The following is a 21,438-nucleotide window of genomic DNA, read 5'->3' on the forward strand; positions in this document are numbered from 1 at the left end:
CTTGGCCAAAAATGTTCATTCCACAACGACACCAATTTTCACTTTTGCAAATAAAACCCTGGACCTCACCCACATGAAGACATATTTGTTAGAGCAGGATCCCATGGGGAAAGTGTGTACAGTCACTCAGCGACACCCTAACCCACTTTCCATTGAAGAACGGTCTCCAAGATTGTCATCTGCAAGAGTTCTGTGCTATTCCTAGCTTGTCTTTGACTTGGCACATGGACTTGACTTTACCACTGTCACCGTCATTTTATATTTGATGCCGCGCAGCACATCTGGGATGATCACATATAGACTTTCCAGAATGTTCAAGAACCAAGAGGATTTGTTTAGCATTCTTTCAACATAAAAGTTAGCAGAAAACATTTCTTCCTTCCTTCAAGAGGACATTGGGGGTGGAAGATTGGATTGCTGGCTCTCATAGTAGGCCCCACCAGGGCCATGCGTGTGAATCGTTCATCATTCTGTGGTGTTGTGGGCCATGCTAACCAGCCTAAATGCAGCAAAATGCCCATGAGAGTTAACTTTTAATGAGAAAAGGTTTGCTTTGGCTCACAATTTTTTTTGGGGGGGAGGGTTCAGCCATGATGGCTTAGTCCCAATGAAGAATGCCATGATCTACTTCATGGAATCCAGGAAGGAGAGACAGAGATACACAGAGGACAGAGAGACAGAGATCGGGTGTAGTGTATGTGTGTATGTGCACGCACACATACACACCCACACCCCCCCACACACACACAGAGGAAGGGGAGACAGACTGGGGAGACAGAGAGGAAGGGACAGGGTCTCAATGGCCCCTTCAAGGAAACGCCTCTAATGGCTTAATTTTCTTTCACTAGACCCCCTCTTCCAAAGGCCCCAATAGTACTATTGACGGAACAGCAAGCTTTTGGGTGATACTCTAGACCCAATCTACATCACCAGCATCTAGTTTGTAGAAGGTGGAGAAAGGAGACTGAAACCTTTTTCTGCATTCAAAATTTCTGGCAGATAGGTCTTTTGCCTGTGCTTTAACTCATCGGGATACAATAAAATGAATAAAAATAGCTCAGCTTCACTGAGAGGCTTGCTGTGTATGCCAAGGGCTTTCCACACGCATGACCTCATTCTACACTGATAACAGGGGAGGAATCTCGTGCTATTATTACCCTCCCCCACCCATGCCCCGAATGGAACCTAGCTGATTGTTTTTTCTGCCCCATAAACACTGTCAGAACATTCAGTACGCCCAAAGACATGTACCTTGCCTCCCCAACAGTCCCTCTCTAGGGACATGTAGGGGCCTGTCCTGGTGCCATAGAATGTTCTACTTAGGGTGGGGCAAGTTCTTCATTTTTAATTTCCAGGATGGCAATTCACTTGATCGCTGCTAGAGACTGGCTACAGCATATGCTTTTGTTTTTCATGCCACTCGGAGGACTTAATCCAGCACCTTGCAGATACTAGGCGAGTACCCTAGGGCTGAGCTCCACGCCCAGCCCTTGAGAACACTTTCTGCCTGGTACCGTTCTAATTTTCGATCAGTTCCAGTGATAAGACACTCTAACCCAAGCAACTTTCGGAGGGAAAAGCTGAATTTCGGCTTACAGATTACAGCCTCTGGGGGCGAGAAGCCAGGGCAGGCACCTGAAGAGAAGCCCTGGAGGAACTCTGCCAGGGGATCTCTCCTGTGCTTAGCTGCTTTTCTTCACAGCCTTTGGCCATCACTATTGTCCTACGCTGACGGAGGGGTGGAGCCCCTACATCGATTAAAAAGCCAAGACAATCTCCCTCGGTAATGCCCTAGTCTGGTCCAGGCAGTTCCTCAACGGGGGCTTTTCTCTTAGGTGACTCTAGGCTGTGTCACGTGGCTAACTGGGACAGCCACTATATGTGGACCCAACCTGCATCATCGCATAAGGCGAGAGAGAACCGGAACCCACATCGTTTTTATTTGTTCTGCCAAGAAAACCCAACTTTGAAGGAAAGTGAGTTAGAACTTAAAATAAACCCACCTAACAATATGGATTTACTTAAGTATACTGAAATGCAATTGAAATGATAAGAGCTGTGATATATATATATATATATATATATATATATATATATATACTTTTTTTTTACCAAAATAAGATAGCCAGGGAAGAAAGCTGTAACCCTCTCCAGACACCACCATCAGGTGTCCATATTAAGCAGTGTCCACTCCCTCAACAGCAGGATCCTCCTTGGTCATAAATGCTCCCTCCAATTCCTTTCTGTTAAATGCCCTTTGGGTGGATTCTTTTCCCGGAGCAAGCAGGAGAGACAGCCTGCTTAGCAGACTGGCCTGCAGCCCACGGTCTGCTTCCCAGGGCTGCCCGGCCCACCCTCCTTTGTGTAGCCTGTGGGTGGAGTGAGCCTCTGCAGTGCAGCCAAGGGGAAATACAGAGGCCTTCTCTTCTCCTAGGAGCTATTAATTGTTCTCAGAGGAACCAGCCATCAAAGAGCGCTGAGCCCCACCCACTCCGCCCAGCTTCCAGTGCTTGGCTGAAAAATGTTAGCATCCCACCAGACACCACAGACACATCCTGAAAGATAATGCTTGGACCCCTGTCTCCGCTCCACCCTCCCCCAATCCTTCATCCCCCCCCTCCACCCCTGCTTTGGAGCAGGCCAGGGTACACTCTCCTGTCAGCCAACCTGTTTAAAAACCGTCTCCTTCCTATGACCCAGGGTAGCTCACACCTCCTCCCCTCCAGCAGTGATTTATTTAACCCCTTGGCTGACCTGCACATTTCAGATTTCTTTGCTCTTGCACTCAGCATAGAGCTCTCCCTTCTCCCCACCCGAAGTCTGTGATGCCAGAAGTGAAGAAAGGACGAGTTTTCAGACTGGATGGAATCCGACCAGGTTGATGCCCCTGTGGGAGTTTATCAGATGATCTGGAACATTCTTATGTTAGAATGTTTCACTGTGTCAACAAAATGAAAATTGAATCACTTTCCATTCTGTGTTATGAAGGAGCTCTAGGCCCAAGAGTGTCCCCAGCCAGTTTGAGACACACCAGTGTGCATGCGTGGAGGGACAGGGTACACCTGGCCTGGGAAGAGACGCCGTGGCTTAAATATTCTGCACTCAGCATCCCCGCCCCACTCTGGGTTTCTCTGAGACCGGGCTTCTCTGTGTGTCCATGACCGCCCTGGAACCCACTCTGTAGATCAGCTAGTCTCTTGAGTGCTGAGATTAAGGGTGTGTATCACCACTGCCTGGCTGTTTGTTTTTATTTTTGAGACAGGATTTCATTTGCTCGGAACTTGCAATGTAAACAAGGCCGGCCTTGAACTCACAGAGCTCAACCCGCCTTTGACTCCCAGAGCTAGCACTAAGGTATGTCCTAGTGTGCGTGCTTGTGTGTGCGTGCGTGTGTATGTGTGTGTGTGCATGCAAATAGTAAAGCTATAATTGCCTTAGACGTTGCTCTAAATTGCCCCAATGGCTGAGAAAGGCTGCTGTGGTATGCTCCTGCTGGCACCTAACATATCCCTCTCCTGGGTAGACTCCTCCATTGGGTAGCTCAACTCACAGCCACAGGTACTCTTTCTTACCTCTAGGTGGTTCCCTTAGGTTGGCCCCTCGAAAGAACTTTCTTACTTCTTTTTCCACTCTGGTTAGCTCAACTGTCAGATATTGGTTTGAGTGTTCACATTATTTCCGTTAGCATTGCAGATACCAACTGTATTAAACTGCTTAATTAATAGCCTGTCTTCGTGTAAGATGCTATATTCCATGGCCACAGTCTCCACAGGACTTTGCACATCAGTAGCGGCTTTTAAAAGGTGTTGGAAGAAGGGGAGGGTGCAAAGAGATCAGGAAATGGCTCATGCAGTAAATGGTAATAAACACTGGCCGTTTCTCGGGTACCCCCTCTTTCTGGTCTCAAAGAGATGGAATATCTAGGCAACTGGGAATGATTCAGTATGGAAGTGACACCCCAGTCCACCTTATGGCCTGGAGATGTTGACCCTGCAACATGTTGCTTTAACCTCTGAGTGACCTTGTCTCTTCCCATTTTAGGCATTCAGTCCTCATTTGAAATGTTTTACAGAAGACAATTGTAACACTGATAAAGCCTGCCACCTAGTGGCCATTCTGATGATGACACCTTTTGGAAATGACTCGTTTTTCTAATCTTAAACTTGAAACTGGGTCTATCCTAGGATGTAGCAAGTATATATCTCCTGAAGCTGTCTCCCTCAGGCTGAGGGTGACTTGGCTCTAAGTTTATTTCACTGGACCTATCACAGATGGAGGAGGATAGAACCTCAGGTTGTAGCCCAGGAGAACAGCCCAAATTCAGGGTTCATCCTGTCACTCAGCAGCTCCAGCCATGCAGGTCTGTGAGTCATTTTCCTTATTGCAGTAAAATGGCTGGATGCTGGAAAGCCTGGGAGAGAGGGGGTGAGTGGTCAGCAGGTACAACGTTCCAGTTAGGCATGGGATTTGGTTCTCTTGTGTATTACTCCATGGGAGGCTGTGGCTAAGGATAAGGCATTGGATATTTCAAAACAGAAGAGATCCTTTGGAAGTCCTCACCACAAAGAAATGAAAAACGTATGAGGTGGTGAGTATGCTAGATATTCTGACTTGATTATACACATTGTGTACATATATAAATCATACCTCCACTAGCATGCTCCATCACCGCGTGTGAAAGGGAACAACACAGCTTAGTAGCTAACAGCACTGGGTGTCTTTTAGAGGACCAAGGATCAAATCCCAGTATCCACGTGGCAGTTTACTCCGGTTCCGGGGGATCTGCCACCTTTTTCTGACCTCTGCATGCAGCAAGCAGGAACACAATACACATAAAGGCAAAACACTCGTACACATAAAAGAAAAATTAAAAGCGTGCCAACTTCAAACACAACAAAATCCAAACATGGTAGCCCCCTCTTATCCTCAGCACTTAGGACACCGGAGCAGGAGGATTATAGTGAGTGTGAGGACAGCTTGGGTCACAAAGTAAGGCCTTGTCTCAACTTTATCTCCAGCAAGAACAAGAAGGAAAACAAAGGAGGGGGTCAAGGGACCTTAAGTAAAGTCACCATTAAGAATTTTTTTTCAACTTGAAGGTTCAGTGATGGGCTGGAGATATGGCTCAGTGGTTAGGAGCGCTTTCTGCACTGGGGTTGGGACCCCATGCCTATGACACAATCCAGGAACCCCACACAAGCCTACAACTCAATGATCTTGTTCCCAGAGTCACTGTAGGGGGCGCTGAGGAACACCAAGGAAGAGACCTCTGTAGAGAGAAGCCTTTCCTTGTCTGCCACTTTGTTTTTTCTCCACCAGTAGCCTGGGCTCTGTCGCGTTGTAGTCCCCAAATAACACACAAGACGCTGTATTAATTATGAAGCTGTTGGCCTTGCTTGTTTCTTACTGGCTAGCTCTGACTTAAGTAATTAGCCCATAATTGTTAATCTAAGTATGTCTCTTACCGGAGAAAAGTTCCGGATATCTTACTTCTCTGGCAGGCTACATCTTGACTCCCTGTGTTTCTCCTTCCCGGAGTCCTCCTGGACTCCTAGTCCCACCTATCTTGCTTCCCTATTGGCCAACAGTGCTTTATTGACATATACACAGGACTTCTCCATCAGACCTCCATCTCTGGTTAAGAGGCAAGGCCACAGCATAGGCTGGATATGGGGATGTGACAGAGGCAAGCAACCAAGGTGACCCCTCTGCTAATGTGAGGACAGCAAAGGAAGACGCGGGACAAGGAGAAGTGAAGAGACTCTAGGGCTCCACTTTCTCCAAGGATTAGGCAATGGTCTCATTAGCTGAGAGAGAGGTGGCGATTAGACGTTTAAGGTCAAAAAAAGCTGGGCTTTGGTGGTATGTGCCTGTAACCTCAGCACTGGAGAGACGGAGACAAGAGACTCACGAGTTCAAGGTCAGCCTGGGCTACCTATCAAGATCTGTCTAAGAAAAACTGGGAGAAAATAGTAATAAGCAAACAAAGAAAAAACTTCCAATGTAATAGAATGTTTGTTTTGGATCCTGGGAGGATCGCTCCCTCCTCTGGAAACAGCTCTTCTAGGCCAGCAGAACTTAAGGTCACAGGAGCAGGAAGCAAAATGTTTCCTAGTGGGTCATCAGGGGTGATAGCGAGTGTTACTCCTCCCTTTTCCACCCCTGGATTCCCAGATGCGTGGGTCCTGGCTATGGGAGAAACTGTACTATGTACCGGTTACTGATCTAAAGCATATACCAGCTTCCCCAGCCCTCCAAGCCTGCTGCCACCTAATGGACACGTAAGTGTGTCTTCAAAAGGTCATTCCACTTTCTGCCAGGTTGGTGGGGAGCATGGTAAGACCTTTGCACAAATTATCTTCACCAACACATTCTTAACAAAATAAGACAGAAACACTCATGTCAATTTAAACATGTCTGCAACTGGTCACGTGGCCTTAGCTGATGCTTATAACGCCATGATCATGGGCCCGCATATGCTGCACTTCTCTGGCTGTGAAGTGAGTTCCTCGGTTAGAAGCAATACAGTGTAGGCTTCCAAGGTGAATAAAGCATTCTGTATGTCCGCAGATGGTAGTTTTGGCAGAAATATTACATGCAGGGAAAGCAAATCCATAACCAGAATAAGTATCTACTGCAGTAAGGACGAAGTGTTGCTGTCCTTTCCATGAAGGAAGTAGCTTGGTGTAGTCAAACTGCCACCAGGTCATTGGCTGGTCACCCCAGGGAAAACGCCATATCTGGGGCTGCTCAGTGTTGGCCTTTGCTATTGACAGATCTGGTCCTCAGCAGCCTCTGGAGCCAGGTCAGCCTTGGCGAGTGGACGTCCATGTAGTAGAGCCCATGCATAGCTCTGCCACTATGGCCGTTTTGTTAATGGACAATGATAAGGGTCGCTGGGAAAAGAATGTGACTGTCCACAGAATGGGTCACTATTGGCATGATTATTAATACACTCCTCTGCCGAAGTCACCTTTTGATGAGCATTTACACGGGACACAAGTATCTTCCATCCTTTGACCATTTGGAGAGTTCTATCTACATACTTCTTCCCTAAATGTCCTTATCTCCAAATTTCCAATCATGTTCTTTTCAAGTCACTGACCATCCAGTAAATCCATTGACTACAGTCCATGCATCAGTGAACAATCGCACACCTGGCCATTTCTCTTTCCAAGAACATACACATGTATGACCATGTAAACTGCCAGAAAGTTCTGCCCATTGTGAAGATTTCTCTTCACTGGTGTCTTTCAGGGTGTCACGCTATAACTGTCCACCTCTGGCTGGTACCTGTGTAATGTGTGGAACCATCAGTAAACCAGACCCTAGTCTTATTTTCCTCAGTCAACTAATCATAGGGATACCCTATATGCTAAAAATGCATGCTTTGCAGCAGATGGAAGTGTAATGGGAGTAGTTTGGGCAACTTCATGTAACTTGTTTGTGCCTTCAGGACCCACTAAGGATCAATTACATACACACCACTTGATAGTAGATTGTTGATGTGCACATCCTACTTTATGACTTGGTGGGTCAGATAACACCCAGCTCACGATGGGCAGTTCAGGTGGCCCCTTGTCAAATGTTCAGTTTTCCCTAAGGCCCAACAACTGACTAAGAGCTGTCTCTCAAAGGGAGAAGAGTTGTCTTTACATGGTGGTAGAACCTTGCTCCAAAATCCCATAGGTCTCTATGGTTCACCTATACAAGTGTGCCACATCTGCTACTGATACCCCAAGTACCACCAGGTCTAGTGGATCATATGGTCCAAGTGGTAGAGCAGCCTGCACAGTAGCTTGGAGCCTTCTCCTGTTCTAGGCCCCACTCAAAGCCAGCAGCTTTCTAAGTCACTTGGTATTTGGATGGGAGTAACACACACAGGTGAGAAGTGTGCTATCCCCAGAATCCAGGTCTGTCGTGGTTGTGGGAGGGGCCGAGTGCAATAACTTATCCTTCACCCAAGAAGGACTACATCTGTATGCCCCACACCACTGGACTCATGAGAATTTCACTGCGATAGAATGTCCCTGGATTTTGGTTGGACTGATTTCTCATCCTCTGATGTGTGTATGTATCATCAACAAGTTCAAAGTGGTGGCTACCTCCTGCTCCCTTGGTCCAATCAGCATAATGTCATCAATATGGTGGACCGATGTGACATTTTGTGGAAGAGACATATGATCAAGACCCTTCACGCAAAATTATGACATAGACTGGAGAGTGAAAGCTGCATACGTCCTTGAGGCCAAGCTATAGAGGTATACTGCTGGCCTTGCCAACTGAAAACAATTGCTTCTTACAGTTGTATGGACAGGTACCGAGAAGAAGACATTTGCTAGATCAGTAGCTGCATACAATGTACCAGGAGATAAGTCTGTGGAACTATAGATGCCACATCTGGTACAGGAGCTGCAACTGGAGTCACTTGATTGAGTTTTTGATAGTCACCTGTCATTCTCCATGACCCATGTGTCTTTGCACTGGCCAGATAGGATAGTTAAAGTAAGATGAGGGGAACCACCATCCCTGCATATTTCAAGCCCTTGGTGGTGGTACTAATTTCTTCAGTTCCTCTAGGGATGCAATATTGTTTTTGATTCACTATTTTCTTTGTCAGGGAATGCTAACAGCTTCCATTTAGTCTTTCCAGCCATAATCATTCTCACTTCATAGGTCGGGGAACCAATGTGAGGATTCTGCCAACTTTTAAGCATATCTGTCCCAAATATACATCTGGGACTGTGGAAATAACCACAGGATGAGTTGGGGAACCTACTCTGAGTCAGACTTCAGCCAAAACTCAGTTAATCACCTGGCCTCCATAAGCTCCTCCTTTAACAGGAGGGCCACAATGTTTCTTGGGGGGTCTTCCAGAATCAGCAATAAAACCTGGAAAGTCTTATTGTTTCCTTTCACCCGGTTCACAGTTACCCTTGTGAAAGGACTATGGGTCCTTCGGGGAAACAACGGGAGAAAGGCTAACATTAAAACTTTTAGGTGTTTTATCCAGGTCCTTCCTCAGGGTAACCTGGTCATTCCTTCATTCAAGTGGTTCTGGGTCTGCAAACTTTCTCAAGTTGGAAATCAGTTCACAGGCTGAGATCTCTTTTTCCCACAATGTAGCCTTTCCTTCATTTGTTTGAGATTTTTTTCACTAAAAAGATGAAGCAGAAACGCAGCAGGCTTCTTATCTATCCCATGCCATGACGGATTAGCCAGTACTCAAGGTCATGCCACCGAACACTTCGCTTTGCCTGTGCTGACTGGTATGGTCAGGCCATTGTCAATATTGCTTTGCCTACGCTGCCCATTAAGATAACAATAACCTTGCCTTGGAGACTCCGTGCCACCACCTGACACAATGCTACTCTGGGCTTCAATTACCCCCATTACAGCTGAGAAGCAGCATCTCCAGCCCTAAGTTATGGTTCAAGGAAAGGGTTGACAACACACTCTTCAATGAACTGGTACCCACTTACCTTTTACGTCTTACAGGATTACTGAAGATTATGTCTTATGGACCTCCAAACTAGATTAGGAGGATTAGGTTTGACACAGCATACCCACCCCAGTACTGCGATTCCCTTAGCCTTAAAATTCCTTCATCAACACTAAGCCAAGGAATATCAGGCATCCTCAACTCCTTTTTAGTCAGCTGTCTTTTGACAAATGCTTCAGCCAACCATTCCAACTTTTGACATTAGAAAAAAAAATCTGTGGAAGCTTTCATATTAAATCTAGAATCTCCACTTACTAATAAACTCAGTCTGATCCAGTTTGGTGTTCCTCCCACCATTATCTCACACCCTTAAAGCCCATTCCTACAGGTATTTGCTACACTTCTGCTCGAATGGATTAGCAAACTCGTTAAGCTCTTCAGTGGTGTAGCACACCTCGTGGACTACACATTCTACCTCCTTCTACGAGCCTGCTTAGGCATAAGCCTGGTTATAGGTCTAGAGGCAACTCATGATGGGCCCTGGGGATGCTAAATATTGTTTTGCCTGGCATCTCCTTCAGAGGTCACTGCTGGTTAAGGATTAAGTCCCTCAAAGGAGGAAAAGGGAATTGTCTTAATTAGGGTTATTATTGCTGAGATTAAACACCATGACCAAAGGCAACTAGGGGAGGAAAGGGTTTATTTTACTCACTGTTCTTTATAACAGTTTATCACCCAAAGCAACGAGGGCAGGAACCCACACAAGGCAGGAATCTGGAGACAGGATTTGATGCAAAGGCCACAACACAGAGGGTTGCTGCTGCTGTGACTTGTTCAGCCTGCTTTCTTATAGAACCCAGGACCACCATCCCAGGGATGGTGCCTCCCACAATGGGCTGGGCCCTTCCCTACCAATGGATAATTAAGAATACATCCTACAGGGTTGCCTGCACCCTGATCTTATGGAGGCATTTTCTTAATTGAGATTTCTTCCTCTTGGATGATGTTAGCTTGTATCAAGTTCACATTAAACTAGCCAGCACAGCAATATTTCAGAGGATGGGGGTGTGGGTACATTTTCTTCTGAGGGTGGAGAGTCTAATTCCTCAGGTGAGATAACGCTTGAGAATCTGAGGGTCAAAATTCTCAGTCTCAATATGGTCTTCTCATTCATTTCCATCCCGTAACAAGATCCCATTCTCACCAGTTAATGCCCTGACTTTAATTGCTGACCCTCCAAGGCTGGAACTTAAATTTTGCTGTAATTCGGTCAACCTTATCGGCTTTGGTTTGATTTTCCTTGAGCTCTGTGGCTGCTAGGAGAGAAGATTCTCTCCCAGGTGTCACTTTGAAACGTTAGACTGTTTATGCACACCTGGAAATGGTCAATTTTGTCACTGAGATCACTGTTGTCCTTCACCATATTCTGAGATGCTAGATGTTAGTTAATTTTTTATCACAGAGCTCATTCTTTTGTCATTTTATTCATGAATTCAGGAGCAACAAACCAGCATCATCATTTTCCTTGTTTTTCCTTGTCAGAAGTTTTACATACAGAATCACGAAAACTGTTGCCTCTCACAATCATTGAATCAGTATAATCAAATACATTTGTCTCCTTAAGTTTATATCAATCCTTAATGTGTCTCTGTTTCACACCATGGACTTTTAGCACTCTGAGCTTCGAGAAGAGGGTTCAGTAACTGGAGAGACATCAGTAACTATAGGTGTTGGCAAACTGGAAAGTCTATTCCAGATACCTAAAAAAATTTCATCCTTGTACGTCAGTTTCCCTAGAACCACTTCTGATGGCAAAAAATCTGTTAGCATTCTCTAAAGGAACAGAACTCATAAAATAAATCTAAGAAAAAATCCCTTACAGGTATACCCAGACAAGTGGGTTTTAGTTAATTCCAGATGTAACCAAGTTGACAACCAAGAGTAGTCATCACACAGACTATTATAATCATGGCATTCTACTCCTTCATTCTGTACCCAAGGAAACTAAGATACACAGGTAACTTCCTCCAAGATACACAGAGTTTTAACCCTCAACATTCCTGCACACTGTAGCTGGTACTCAGTGCCCTGCTTGGTACCATCTGAAGTAGACTCTCTCCTGTCTTGCTTTACAGCTCTGTGGTGTGTGTGTGTGTGTGTGTGTGTGTGTGTGTGTGTCCGTGTCTGTGTGTTTTCTGGACCCAGAACCTTGCACACACTAGACAATGTATCTATGACTGAGCAGCAGTTTTTCATCTTCAATCATCTTAGTCACTACTCCTGAAGAAGCCCCACCCCCAGAAGATAGTCACTCAGACATAACAAATCTTTGTGCCAATAATATATTCACAAAAATAAAACTAATCACATACAATTGAAAGGTTTCAAAGCAATTAAAATTTGTCACAAAGCAGTTTGCTCATAGGAACCCAATAGGCCATTTTGGTTTTCCTTATGATTGTTTAAAAGACCATAAAATACTGAATGCATTCTTTTTTCACTAAATGAATCACTAAATATTCATTTCCGTGCACTATGCTTTCCTATAAAAGTTCAGTTTCCTATTTATTTTTGGCATATGGTTTCCTATAAAGCTGTGGGATGAGTAACAACTTTTTAACTGTGGGAAGAATGTCACTAATTTCTGCCATAATCATAAAGCAATAATTTTTCTTCATCCATTCTTTAGTTTTAAGATGATAGTTTAAAAGAAATGTATTTCAGCTTCAAAGATCTCATTCAAAACAAACAAAATATGAACTAAAACTTGCCCTTATAAAACCAGAACATAGATTTGGAACACTCAGCCCTAAATGGGATGTCTCTATCAAATTCCTCCGCTCAAAGCTCAGGGGAGGAGGTGGAAAGATATAAGAGCCAGAGGGGGTGGAGCACACCAAGAGAACACGCCCTTCCAAATGAACAAAGAAAGCAACTCACAGAGACTGAAGCAGCACAGGACCTGCATGGGTCTGCACCAGGTCCTCTGTGTATATAGTATGGTTTCCCGTTTAGTGTTTTTATAGGATTCCTGAGTCTGCAAATGAGTGGGTGTCTAATTCTTGTGCCTTCTCTTGGGCTCTTTTCTGTTGATTTGTCCAACTCTGAAGTGACAGTTTTTGGGTTAACCTTACTTTATTATTACCTCTTAGAACTCGGGTATTTTATAAATGAGAAACAGAAAGAGAGTGGATTCAGACAGCAAAGGAGGTGGGGGAGGATCTGGGAAGAGTAGAGGGAGGAGAAACCATAATCTGGCTATATGAAATGAGAAAAAAAAAACCCTCTAGTTTCAGTGAAGGGAAAAATGTACTTCCTTTCAAAAAATAAAAGCAGGACATTATTCTATATTTTAGACTCCATCTTATAACAGTGGTCAGCTAGAAGGGTGAAGACAAGAAGGGTGAAGACACTGTAGTTTATAGCCATGCGGAGTGTGATGTTGGATGCCAGAGGTAATATGGCATCAAATGACGGAAATAAAATCGGAGCCTCGGCCCATCGCCATGAGAAGGAAGGCAGTGGTGCTCACCTGAGGCGGGAGTCCTTGAAGGCGTCCAGGTAGGAGGGGTAGCTCCACTCCACTTTGCTTCCCTTACATCGGAGCTCTACAGTTTGCCCTGCCGTCAGACTCATCGTGGCAGCAGGCTTCTGGAAGCGCCCGCTGTCCATTGCTTGCACCATGATGGACGGGTTCTTTGGTGTTGTGTCAGCTGAGTCCCTGTCTTTTCCTTTCGGGATCTTGGGTTTGGCCTTTTTGTTGGTAGGCTTGATTCTGTTGTCTCCTTGTTCCTTTGGACGTTTGTTCTTAGGAGGCTGTTGGCCAGCAACTGCAAAGGCGTGAGAGGGAGGCAGTGAGCGGCATCCCCAGAGCTTAAGAAACCCACAGGTAATGAGTTCGATGCTCACCCCTGCTTTATGTGCAAATCCTTTTCAGCCACAATCATAAGCCATGAAGCATTCATTTTTTTTCTTTATCCATTCTTCAGTTTTAAGACAATAATTTAAAAGAACTTTATTGCAGTTTCTAAGCTATTATTTAACCTCGGCAACATATAAACTAAATATTGCCCCTATAAAACCAGAGCATCTCCCCTTTGTCCACATTCCATCTCACAATGCTGGTCACCTAGAAGGCCCACCCCGAAGACACTCAGAATCTGTTTTAGGTCTCAATAATCACTTTGCCTCAGGTGATTCTTTAAATGCAAGGATATGTCGTCAATGTCTAAGGACAAGGGATATGAATAGCATTAGAAATGCATTCAGATGACTTAAAGCATCTTTCAAAATGGAAGTGTAGGGTGGGATCTACATTCGCTGTGGATGTAGAAGACAATGTTTATAGGGAGATGGCGGTGCAGTGGTACAGGGCCTGCCCAGTGTGAAGCAGAGCCTTGGGTTGCATTCCTACCGCTGTGTAAGACAGGACATTGTGGTACATGTCTGTATCCTCAGGATGGAGAGGCAGAAGAATCAGAAATTCAATGTTCTCAGAAGGATAGTAAATTCAAGGTCAACTCGAGCTACATGTAACCCCATCTTTGAAAAAGTCTTATGAAACATGAGCCAGCCTAAAGCTGTATGTGTAAGTTACTCAAACTCAAGTGAAGAGCTGGGAAGATAATGGCTGCAAGGACACCATGAGGACATGGCAAACGCTGTTGTGTGATCCTAGCGCTGAGGTTGAGAAAGGAGATGAGGAGGGACATGGGAACAGGTGGATTCTTAGATGGGATGGGGAGGGCCATGGGGACAGGTGGATTCCTGGAGCTCACTGACCATCCAGCCTAGCTACTAGGTTCAATGGAGGTTCTGTGAGGGATTGTCTTAAAAATTAAGAGGAAGGTAATAGGGAAAGAAACACACATTGACCTTTGGTTTCTACACACACACACACTCACACACAGCCTACCAGCAGCACAACAACAACAAAAATCAACAAACACTTCCTTCAGCAACAATTCCCAACTACAGCAATGGTTTAGAGTTTAGGTAGTAAAATATTTTTGGAGGTGCATATCCACCAACATTGTTGAGGGTTGCCAGCAAACAGTGATATTACAAAGCTGCCCTGCTTTATTTTGGCATATTGTCTTCTCTACAAGTCATCCATTATTGCCTTCACTTGGGGAGAGTTGCCCCCACTCTCTGGACCTTCTGGAGGCTGCTGGGCTCCCAGAAATCTCAACTAAGTCCTTTTCAACTGTGCTATTGTGTCCACCCTGAAAAGGTGAAAAGGTAGCTATATATACAGCTAAGTCTTGGATAAACTATCTGTATGCATACCAGCAAAGGATACTATTCTATGTGGCCACAGAATTACAAAAGTGCCTAGACTTACAGAGTCCTTAGATGCCCTTTAGGTAAAGTCCTCATGCTAAAGATGAAAATAATAAAAGATGCTCTGAAAGATTTGAATACATTATACAAAAATCACTCAATTGATCATTAGCAAAATGCTAAACTAGAGCTCAGGTCCCTCTACCCCACTCTACCATGTTAATTTCGTTGCAAGGAGATTGACATGCTGTATATGTTTTAGATAAGTGATTACCAACCCTGGTCAGTAGAGGGACCCGCAAGACATTTGTATCAAATGGGGGAAATGCAAAGTCAGGAGAAAACCATTGACAAAGCTCTTCCCAGTTTATTTCCCTGTGTGCTGTTCCTGGAGTTTTGTGACCGGAGCTATTTAGCCTCCACTCTAAGCCCAGCCTTGCCCAGACCCTGGAACCAATTTTCACTTTGAGCTGTCAGCTCAGAGTCCACACCCAGTCCTGTCAAATTCCTTTGGTCTGTATACCTTTGTTCCCTATGCTTAGCTTTCTTTTCTGTGGCCTGATAGTCAGTCATTGTTTAATTCCTAGACCTGAGTCACCTCGAGTCTCATCCTATTTTCCTTCTTTCCTCTACCTGGTTCCACCGGGCACATATCCTGCAGACCTTAGTCTTCCAAGGGGTAGAGTTGCGTCCCTGAGCTCTGCGCTCCCAGGGTCCCCAGTACCTGCTGTTTGCCCAGCCCTGCCAACCCTGAACATTTGCTTCACACATCCCTGAGCCTAGTGATGGTCTAGACACAATGGCTCTCATGCGCAGGCTTGTTTTCACAGTCCATCTTGATCGTCTGTTCAGGAGGGTCTAGAGTCAGCTAGGAGGCACAACTCTTGGTGTGTCTGTGATCGTGTTTCCAGAAAGGTTTAACTGAGGATAAAAGTCCTACCCATTGGACTCAAGTTGCAGACTGAATGAAAAAGAGATCAAGTGGAACATAGCATCTGTCTCCCCCTGCTTGGCTTAATGGCCAACTGCTTTATGCCCCTACCACCATGCCTTCTGCCACGATGAACTGTATCACTTTACACCATGACCAAAACCAAAACCCTCCTTAAGTTTCTTTTGTACTTTGGAACTTCCGGTTCTTTGTCACAGTAGTAAGAAGCACGAGTAACACATTCCCTAACCTCCTATAAGGAGAAGCTACTGGAACCACATTAGATGGGCAGAAATCCATTAATTCAATACCTCCATGCAAGGGACAAGCCTCAGCTTTGCATTATGTCAAAAGTCATAGTACTCTCCTCAAAAATAGAAAATAAAAGACTGCTATGCTAATATCTAAGTATTGTATACCCCCAAAGCATTTTAATTATACTGTGCTTATGAGACTGGCTGAACTTTTAACTGACATTATTTTTTAATTATAAAAATTCCCTTTAAATGGGGGCCGGAAAGATGACTCAGAGGTTAAGAGCACTGGCTGCTCTTCTAGAGAACCTGAGTTCAGTTCCCAGCAATCACATGGTGGCTCACAATTATCCCTAATGAGATATGGTGCCCTTTTCTGGCATGCAGGCATACATGCAGACAGAACATTGTATACATAATAAGTAAGTAAATAAAATCTTTTAAATTCTTTTCTTTTAAACAATGTTTGTACAAAGAAAGAGACTTGTCAAATAAAATGGAAAGTTTCTAGTACACTGAAATGTAAATCCATATATCACTATAAGTACAACACCCAATAGCAAAAACCACAACAGCAAATTCATACCATCCCTGTAACAGCCATGATCTGATTTTCGCATGCTTCCAAGTGGTGGCAAATATGGCCTTCTGGACACAGAGCACACTAGGGCTTTGAGGTCACACTCATCTGACAGGGCTGTGGCCTTGCTGGCTCAACCCAAGAAGGAAAACAGGTCCCAGCACATTCACACAGTGTTATCAAACAAATATCCTTTGAATATCAAAGTGAGAAGTAAGAAATCAATGGAAGTGTGCTATCGGGAAGCGGGCAGGCAGGAAGGACCACTGTGTAATGCTTGGGGCTGGGATGGGGTTCAGCATCTTCATTTCTTTGTCTTGCTGGGTAATGGCAGCTGAAGCAGTAAGAGGTGAGGCTCTGGTTCGTAGATCATATAATGGACCTATCCCTGACTCAACTGAATGCCAAGATTTCTCTCTTCAGATTCAGACTTCAGATGGGCTTCAGGGACCAGCTTGGCGACATGACATGCCAGTATGCGACCTCCTCACTGTCATGTTTGTCTGAATAGTAAATCTGTTTGTGTGACATGACTGCTCAGCCCTGCACCACTGGCCTCCAGACAACGCCCAGCAGGCTTGACTGATGGTCTTAGTTTGGTGTTCCTACTTTAAACCACATCATCACACAGCCTTCTATAAATCCCAGGGAATTCATACGGCCAGTGCGATCTGACTTCTGCGCTATCAGGTCCAATGTGGCTACCCTGCTCAACAGCAGCAGTTTACTCTGGCTATTACCCACCCAACTATTTGCTACTCTGTGTGGGAAATAATTCCATCTTTTCGACCAAATAGACCCCAGTTTCACTATGTGTGCTATTGGGCTAGCTGCCTGACTATGAAAATGACTCATTGTTTAACAGTACAAAGTTAAAGAGACCCAAGGCGCTGCAGGTGTAGCTCAGCGATAGAGCATGTGCTTGGTGTGGATAAGGCTCTCAGTTCAAACCCCAGCAACTTCTCTATCAAAAAGCCATTTTAGTAGCTCACAGGTACCCAGAATTCTGGGATTGAATGACACCTAAGTCCCATGTCTGACATACTAAAGGACCATGACTTCTCATATCCACCTGCCCTGTGGTCAATCTCTAGACTCCTGACAGAATCCACTCTACTGGGAACAACCCACAGGTTCCTTCTGATCTGTCCCAACCCCCCCCCACTCAGCACTCAGACTTCCCAGGTCCTCTTCCATGGTCTAACCCAGTGAGTCTCCCTGATACCCCCATCCATGCCTTTCCCTGAAACCCATCAGTCCTACAACAAGTGCACCAGCCTAGTCTGGCCTCCCCTACCTGCACTGAAAAGAAACTCTAAACTTTGACCAGGATCATCCCTCCTATCACCCAACCTATAGGATCCTCCCATGCCATAGCCAACCTTTCCACCCTGCCAGATTTACCCCCACCCTCCAGACTCAGAACAGGAAGCAAACCCTTGTCCCCTCTGTCCACTTGACATCCTTGACATCATTGCATCCAAGCCATTTCCAGTTTTCAGGCCCAACTCACTCACACACTCAGAACAAAAGAAGTTCACATGTCCCCTGATCTCACTGCAAAAATACCCGCAATATGAAGGATCAAACGGGTAGAAATGTTTGCCTATGCCAGATGAACTCCAGGACCCAGGCATTAAAAGGATAACCATAAACTTAAAAAGAAGACACCAAGAAACAGCTTAAGGGAATGAAAGTTCTTAAGTAGAACACAAGCATAAAGTTAATGGAAATGATAAAGACAATCTAGGACATGAAAATAGAATTCAATAAGGGGATAGAAACATTGGAAGGAATCAAGCTTAAATGAGGATGGAATTGCAAACCCCAATAACTTAACTATAAACTCACAGGCAAGTCTTACAAGTGGAATGGATCAAGCAGAAGCTAGAACACCCAGTTTTGAAGATAAAGGGCCTCGACTGAAATAAGCAAGGAATATGAAAAATATTTAAACTCACAGGGAAAGGAACACATAGAAAATGTGAGACACCATGAAAAAAAAAAAAGAATCAAATCATAGGTCTAATGAGGGTAAAAGTCTCAAGTCATTGGCATGGACCAGACCATCAACAAGATGATAGAAAACTCCCCCAAACTTAGGAAAGACACACCCATCCAAGTATAGGAAGCACACAGAGTATGAAATTGACAAGGCCAGAAAAGAAAATTCCCACGGCGTGGCATAGTATAGTTAAAACACAAAGTATAGCCGGTGGTGGTGGTGCTTGTCTTTAATCCTTTAATCTCAGCACTCAGGAGGCAGAGACAGTCAAATCTTCAAATTCGAGGTTACCCTGTCTATAGAGTGAGTTCCAGGACAGCCAGGGCTATACAGAGAAAACCTGTCGTGGGAACAACAAAACAAAACAAAAACTAAAAACAAACAATCAAAGGAACCCACTAAATATACATAACAAAGAAATTGTATTTAAAGTTACCAGAGCAAAAATACAAGTCATATTTAAAGAAAAGTCGGGCTGGAGAGATGGCTTAGCCGTTAAAGGCTAGGCTCACAACCAAAAATATATTTAAAGAAAAGTCTATCAGAATTACAGATGATCTATCAATGGAAAGTTCAGAGCCAGAAGAGACTGTAACAATGCATTCTACAGCCAGGCAGTGGTGGCGCACGCCTTTAATCCCAGCACTCGGGAAGCAGAGGTAGGTGGATCTCTGTGAGTTCGAGGCCAGGCTGGACCGACAGCCTCCAAAACAATACGTAGAAACCCTGTCTCAAAAAACAAAACAAAACAAACAAAAAAAAAACAATGCATTCTATATCTTAAAAGGTTATGACTACCAGCCTAGATTAATATACCCAGCAATACCCTTTGCTATAATTAAAGGGAAAGGAAAATATTGCACAGCATAAATGGCCTAAGAAAATTGTCCCCAACAAGCCCAACCTAAATACAAGAAGCATTACTACAGGATGAAGAGAGGAATGAGCATGGCAGAGAGACTCTGAAAAGAAATACGAAGACACAATTATCAAAACACAAAAGACCACCGAGAACATAAGCAACAGTACCCAGACTCGATGACATGATGACAATTAACACGAACATTTCAGTGACATCTTTAAATATTAAGGCCTCAATTCTCCACTTAAAAGACACTGGCTAACTGAACGGATCAAGAAATGAAATCCATTTATCTGTTGTGTCCAAGAAAAGCGTCTTGTTTTTAAAGATAGGCACCATTTTAGAGTAAAAGGCTAGGCAAAAGCACTCCAATCAAATGGGACCAGGAAGTAAGCAGGCATCAATACCCTAATATTTGATGAAATAGGTTTCAAACAGAAACTACTCAAAAGAGATAAAGAAGAACACTTTATTCTAATCAGGGAAACAGTTAACCAAGAAGACATTACTATTCTAAAGATATACGAGCTGGCTGTGGTGGCACATGCCTTTAATCCCAGCACTTGGGAAGCAGAGGCAAGCGGATCTCTGTGAGTTCGAGGCCAGCCTGGTCTACAGAGTGAGGTCCAGGATAGCCTCCAAAACAATACAGAGAAACCCTGTCTGGAAAAACCAAAAAAAAAAAAAAAAAAAAAAAAGAAAAGAAAAATGCAAACCAAATACAGGGGTTCCAATTTCATAAAAAAATAAAGTACCAGATTTAAAAACAGATTAACACCAATCCATTAACAGTAATTCATTTCAATACCCCACCTTCTCCAATGGACAGGACATCTGGACAGAAAAACAACAACAAACAACAGACTTAATTGACATCATGCATCAAACAGACTTAACAGATGGCTACAGGATATCCCACCCTAACACCAAAGAATACATGTTCTACTCAGCAGCACAGGTGTGAGGAGCCGCCCTCGCTATCGCTATTGCCGTTAGAAGATGGCGCTGACATCCACTGTCAGTTGGAGTTAACTGTCGCTGTCAGTTGGAGTTAACTGTCGCTGTCAGTTGGAGTTAACTGTCGCTGTCAGTTAGAGTTAACTGTCGCTGTCAGTTGGAGTTAACCGTTTAAACTGTGCCTCTCCCGTGACGTCATCTGGGGTGATGTGCAAACCACCAATCCCGGCTCTACACATCTCACTCGGAGCTCCTAGGCTTATATAAGGGGCTGGGTTTCTTAGCTTGGGGTCTCCCTCTAAGAAGCTGATCATCTATCTCTCAAGATGCATTAAAGCTTTACTGCAGAAGGATCCGAGTGTTCTGCGTCGTTCTTGCTGGCGAGACGGTAGCGCGGGACATCTGGTGCCGAAACCCGGGAACTCTTCAACATCGCCGGCGCCGCGGGAGACCCCTCGGAAGACGGGGCGGATTCAGAACTGCAGGGACGTAGGTTCAGAGAGGTATGCTTTATCCTGAACAACCCTTTTCTCGACTTTGGCCTTAGTTTGTCATCACCGTGGGACGGGTCAGTGGAGGCTTTGGTGCTAGTCCTGTTTGTCCTTCTCCTTCATCGTGGCTGGTGCTGACAGAACGGCGCTGTCCATCTGGCGCTGTCCGTCTGGCGCTGTCCATCTGGCGCTGTCCATCTGGCGCTGTCAGTCTGGTGCTGTCAGTCTGGTGCTGTCAGTCTGGTGCTGTCAGTCTGGTAACGGAGTTGAGCGCGTTTTTTAGATAAGCTGTCAGCGCGATGGGGTCGTCACAGTCAGTGGTTACAGCCTTACAGACTGTGCTAAAACAAAGAGATCTTAAAATTGCACCACGAACACTTCAAAATTTTATGAAGGAGGTAGATAGAATGGCACCATGGTATGCTTGTTCCGGGTCCCTCACTGTGGCCTCATGGAACAAGCTAGGTAAAGAACTAGACAGGAAGCATGCAGAAGGAGATCTCTGCTTAGGTACCAAAGCCATTTGGAAGCTAGTTAAAAACTGCTTGGAGGATGAGGCCTGTCACCCTGCTATAATAGAAAGTCAGGGAACCTTAGAGGAAGTTCAGGATAGCATGTCAGAAACTGAACGGA

General features: G+C 44.7%; 1 protein-coding gene and 1 pseudogene across 2 annotated transcripts in view; both read right to left on the minus strand.

Moving 5' to 3' along the window:
* Positions 1 to 21,438, minus strand: part of Pdgfrl (platelet derived growth factor receptor like) — a 59,626-nt gene that overhangs the window by 23,173 nt on the left and 15,015 nt on the right. For both annotated transcript variants that reach the window (XM_040731888.1, XM_013110803.3), the window contains exon 2: positions 12,975 to 13,272. In XM_040731888.1, coding sequence (XP_040587822.1) covers positions 12,975 to 13,272 — 298 coding nt within the window. The remainder of the gene's footprint in view (positions 1 to 12,974; positions 13,273 to 21,438) is intronic.
* Positions 16,795 to 17,021, minus strand: LOC101839631 (annotated as a pseudogene).

The sequence above is a fragment of the Mesocricetus auratus genome, unplaced genomic scaffold (genome assembly GCF_017639785.1).
Source record: "Mesocricetus auratus isolate SY011 unplaced genomic scaffold, BCM_Maur_2.0 Super-Scaffold_100026, whole genome shotgun sequence".
Taxonomy (NCBI): Eukaryota; Metazoa; Chordata; class Mammalia; order Rodentia; family Cricetidae; genus Mesocricetus; species Mesocricetus auratus.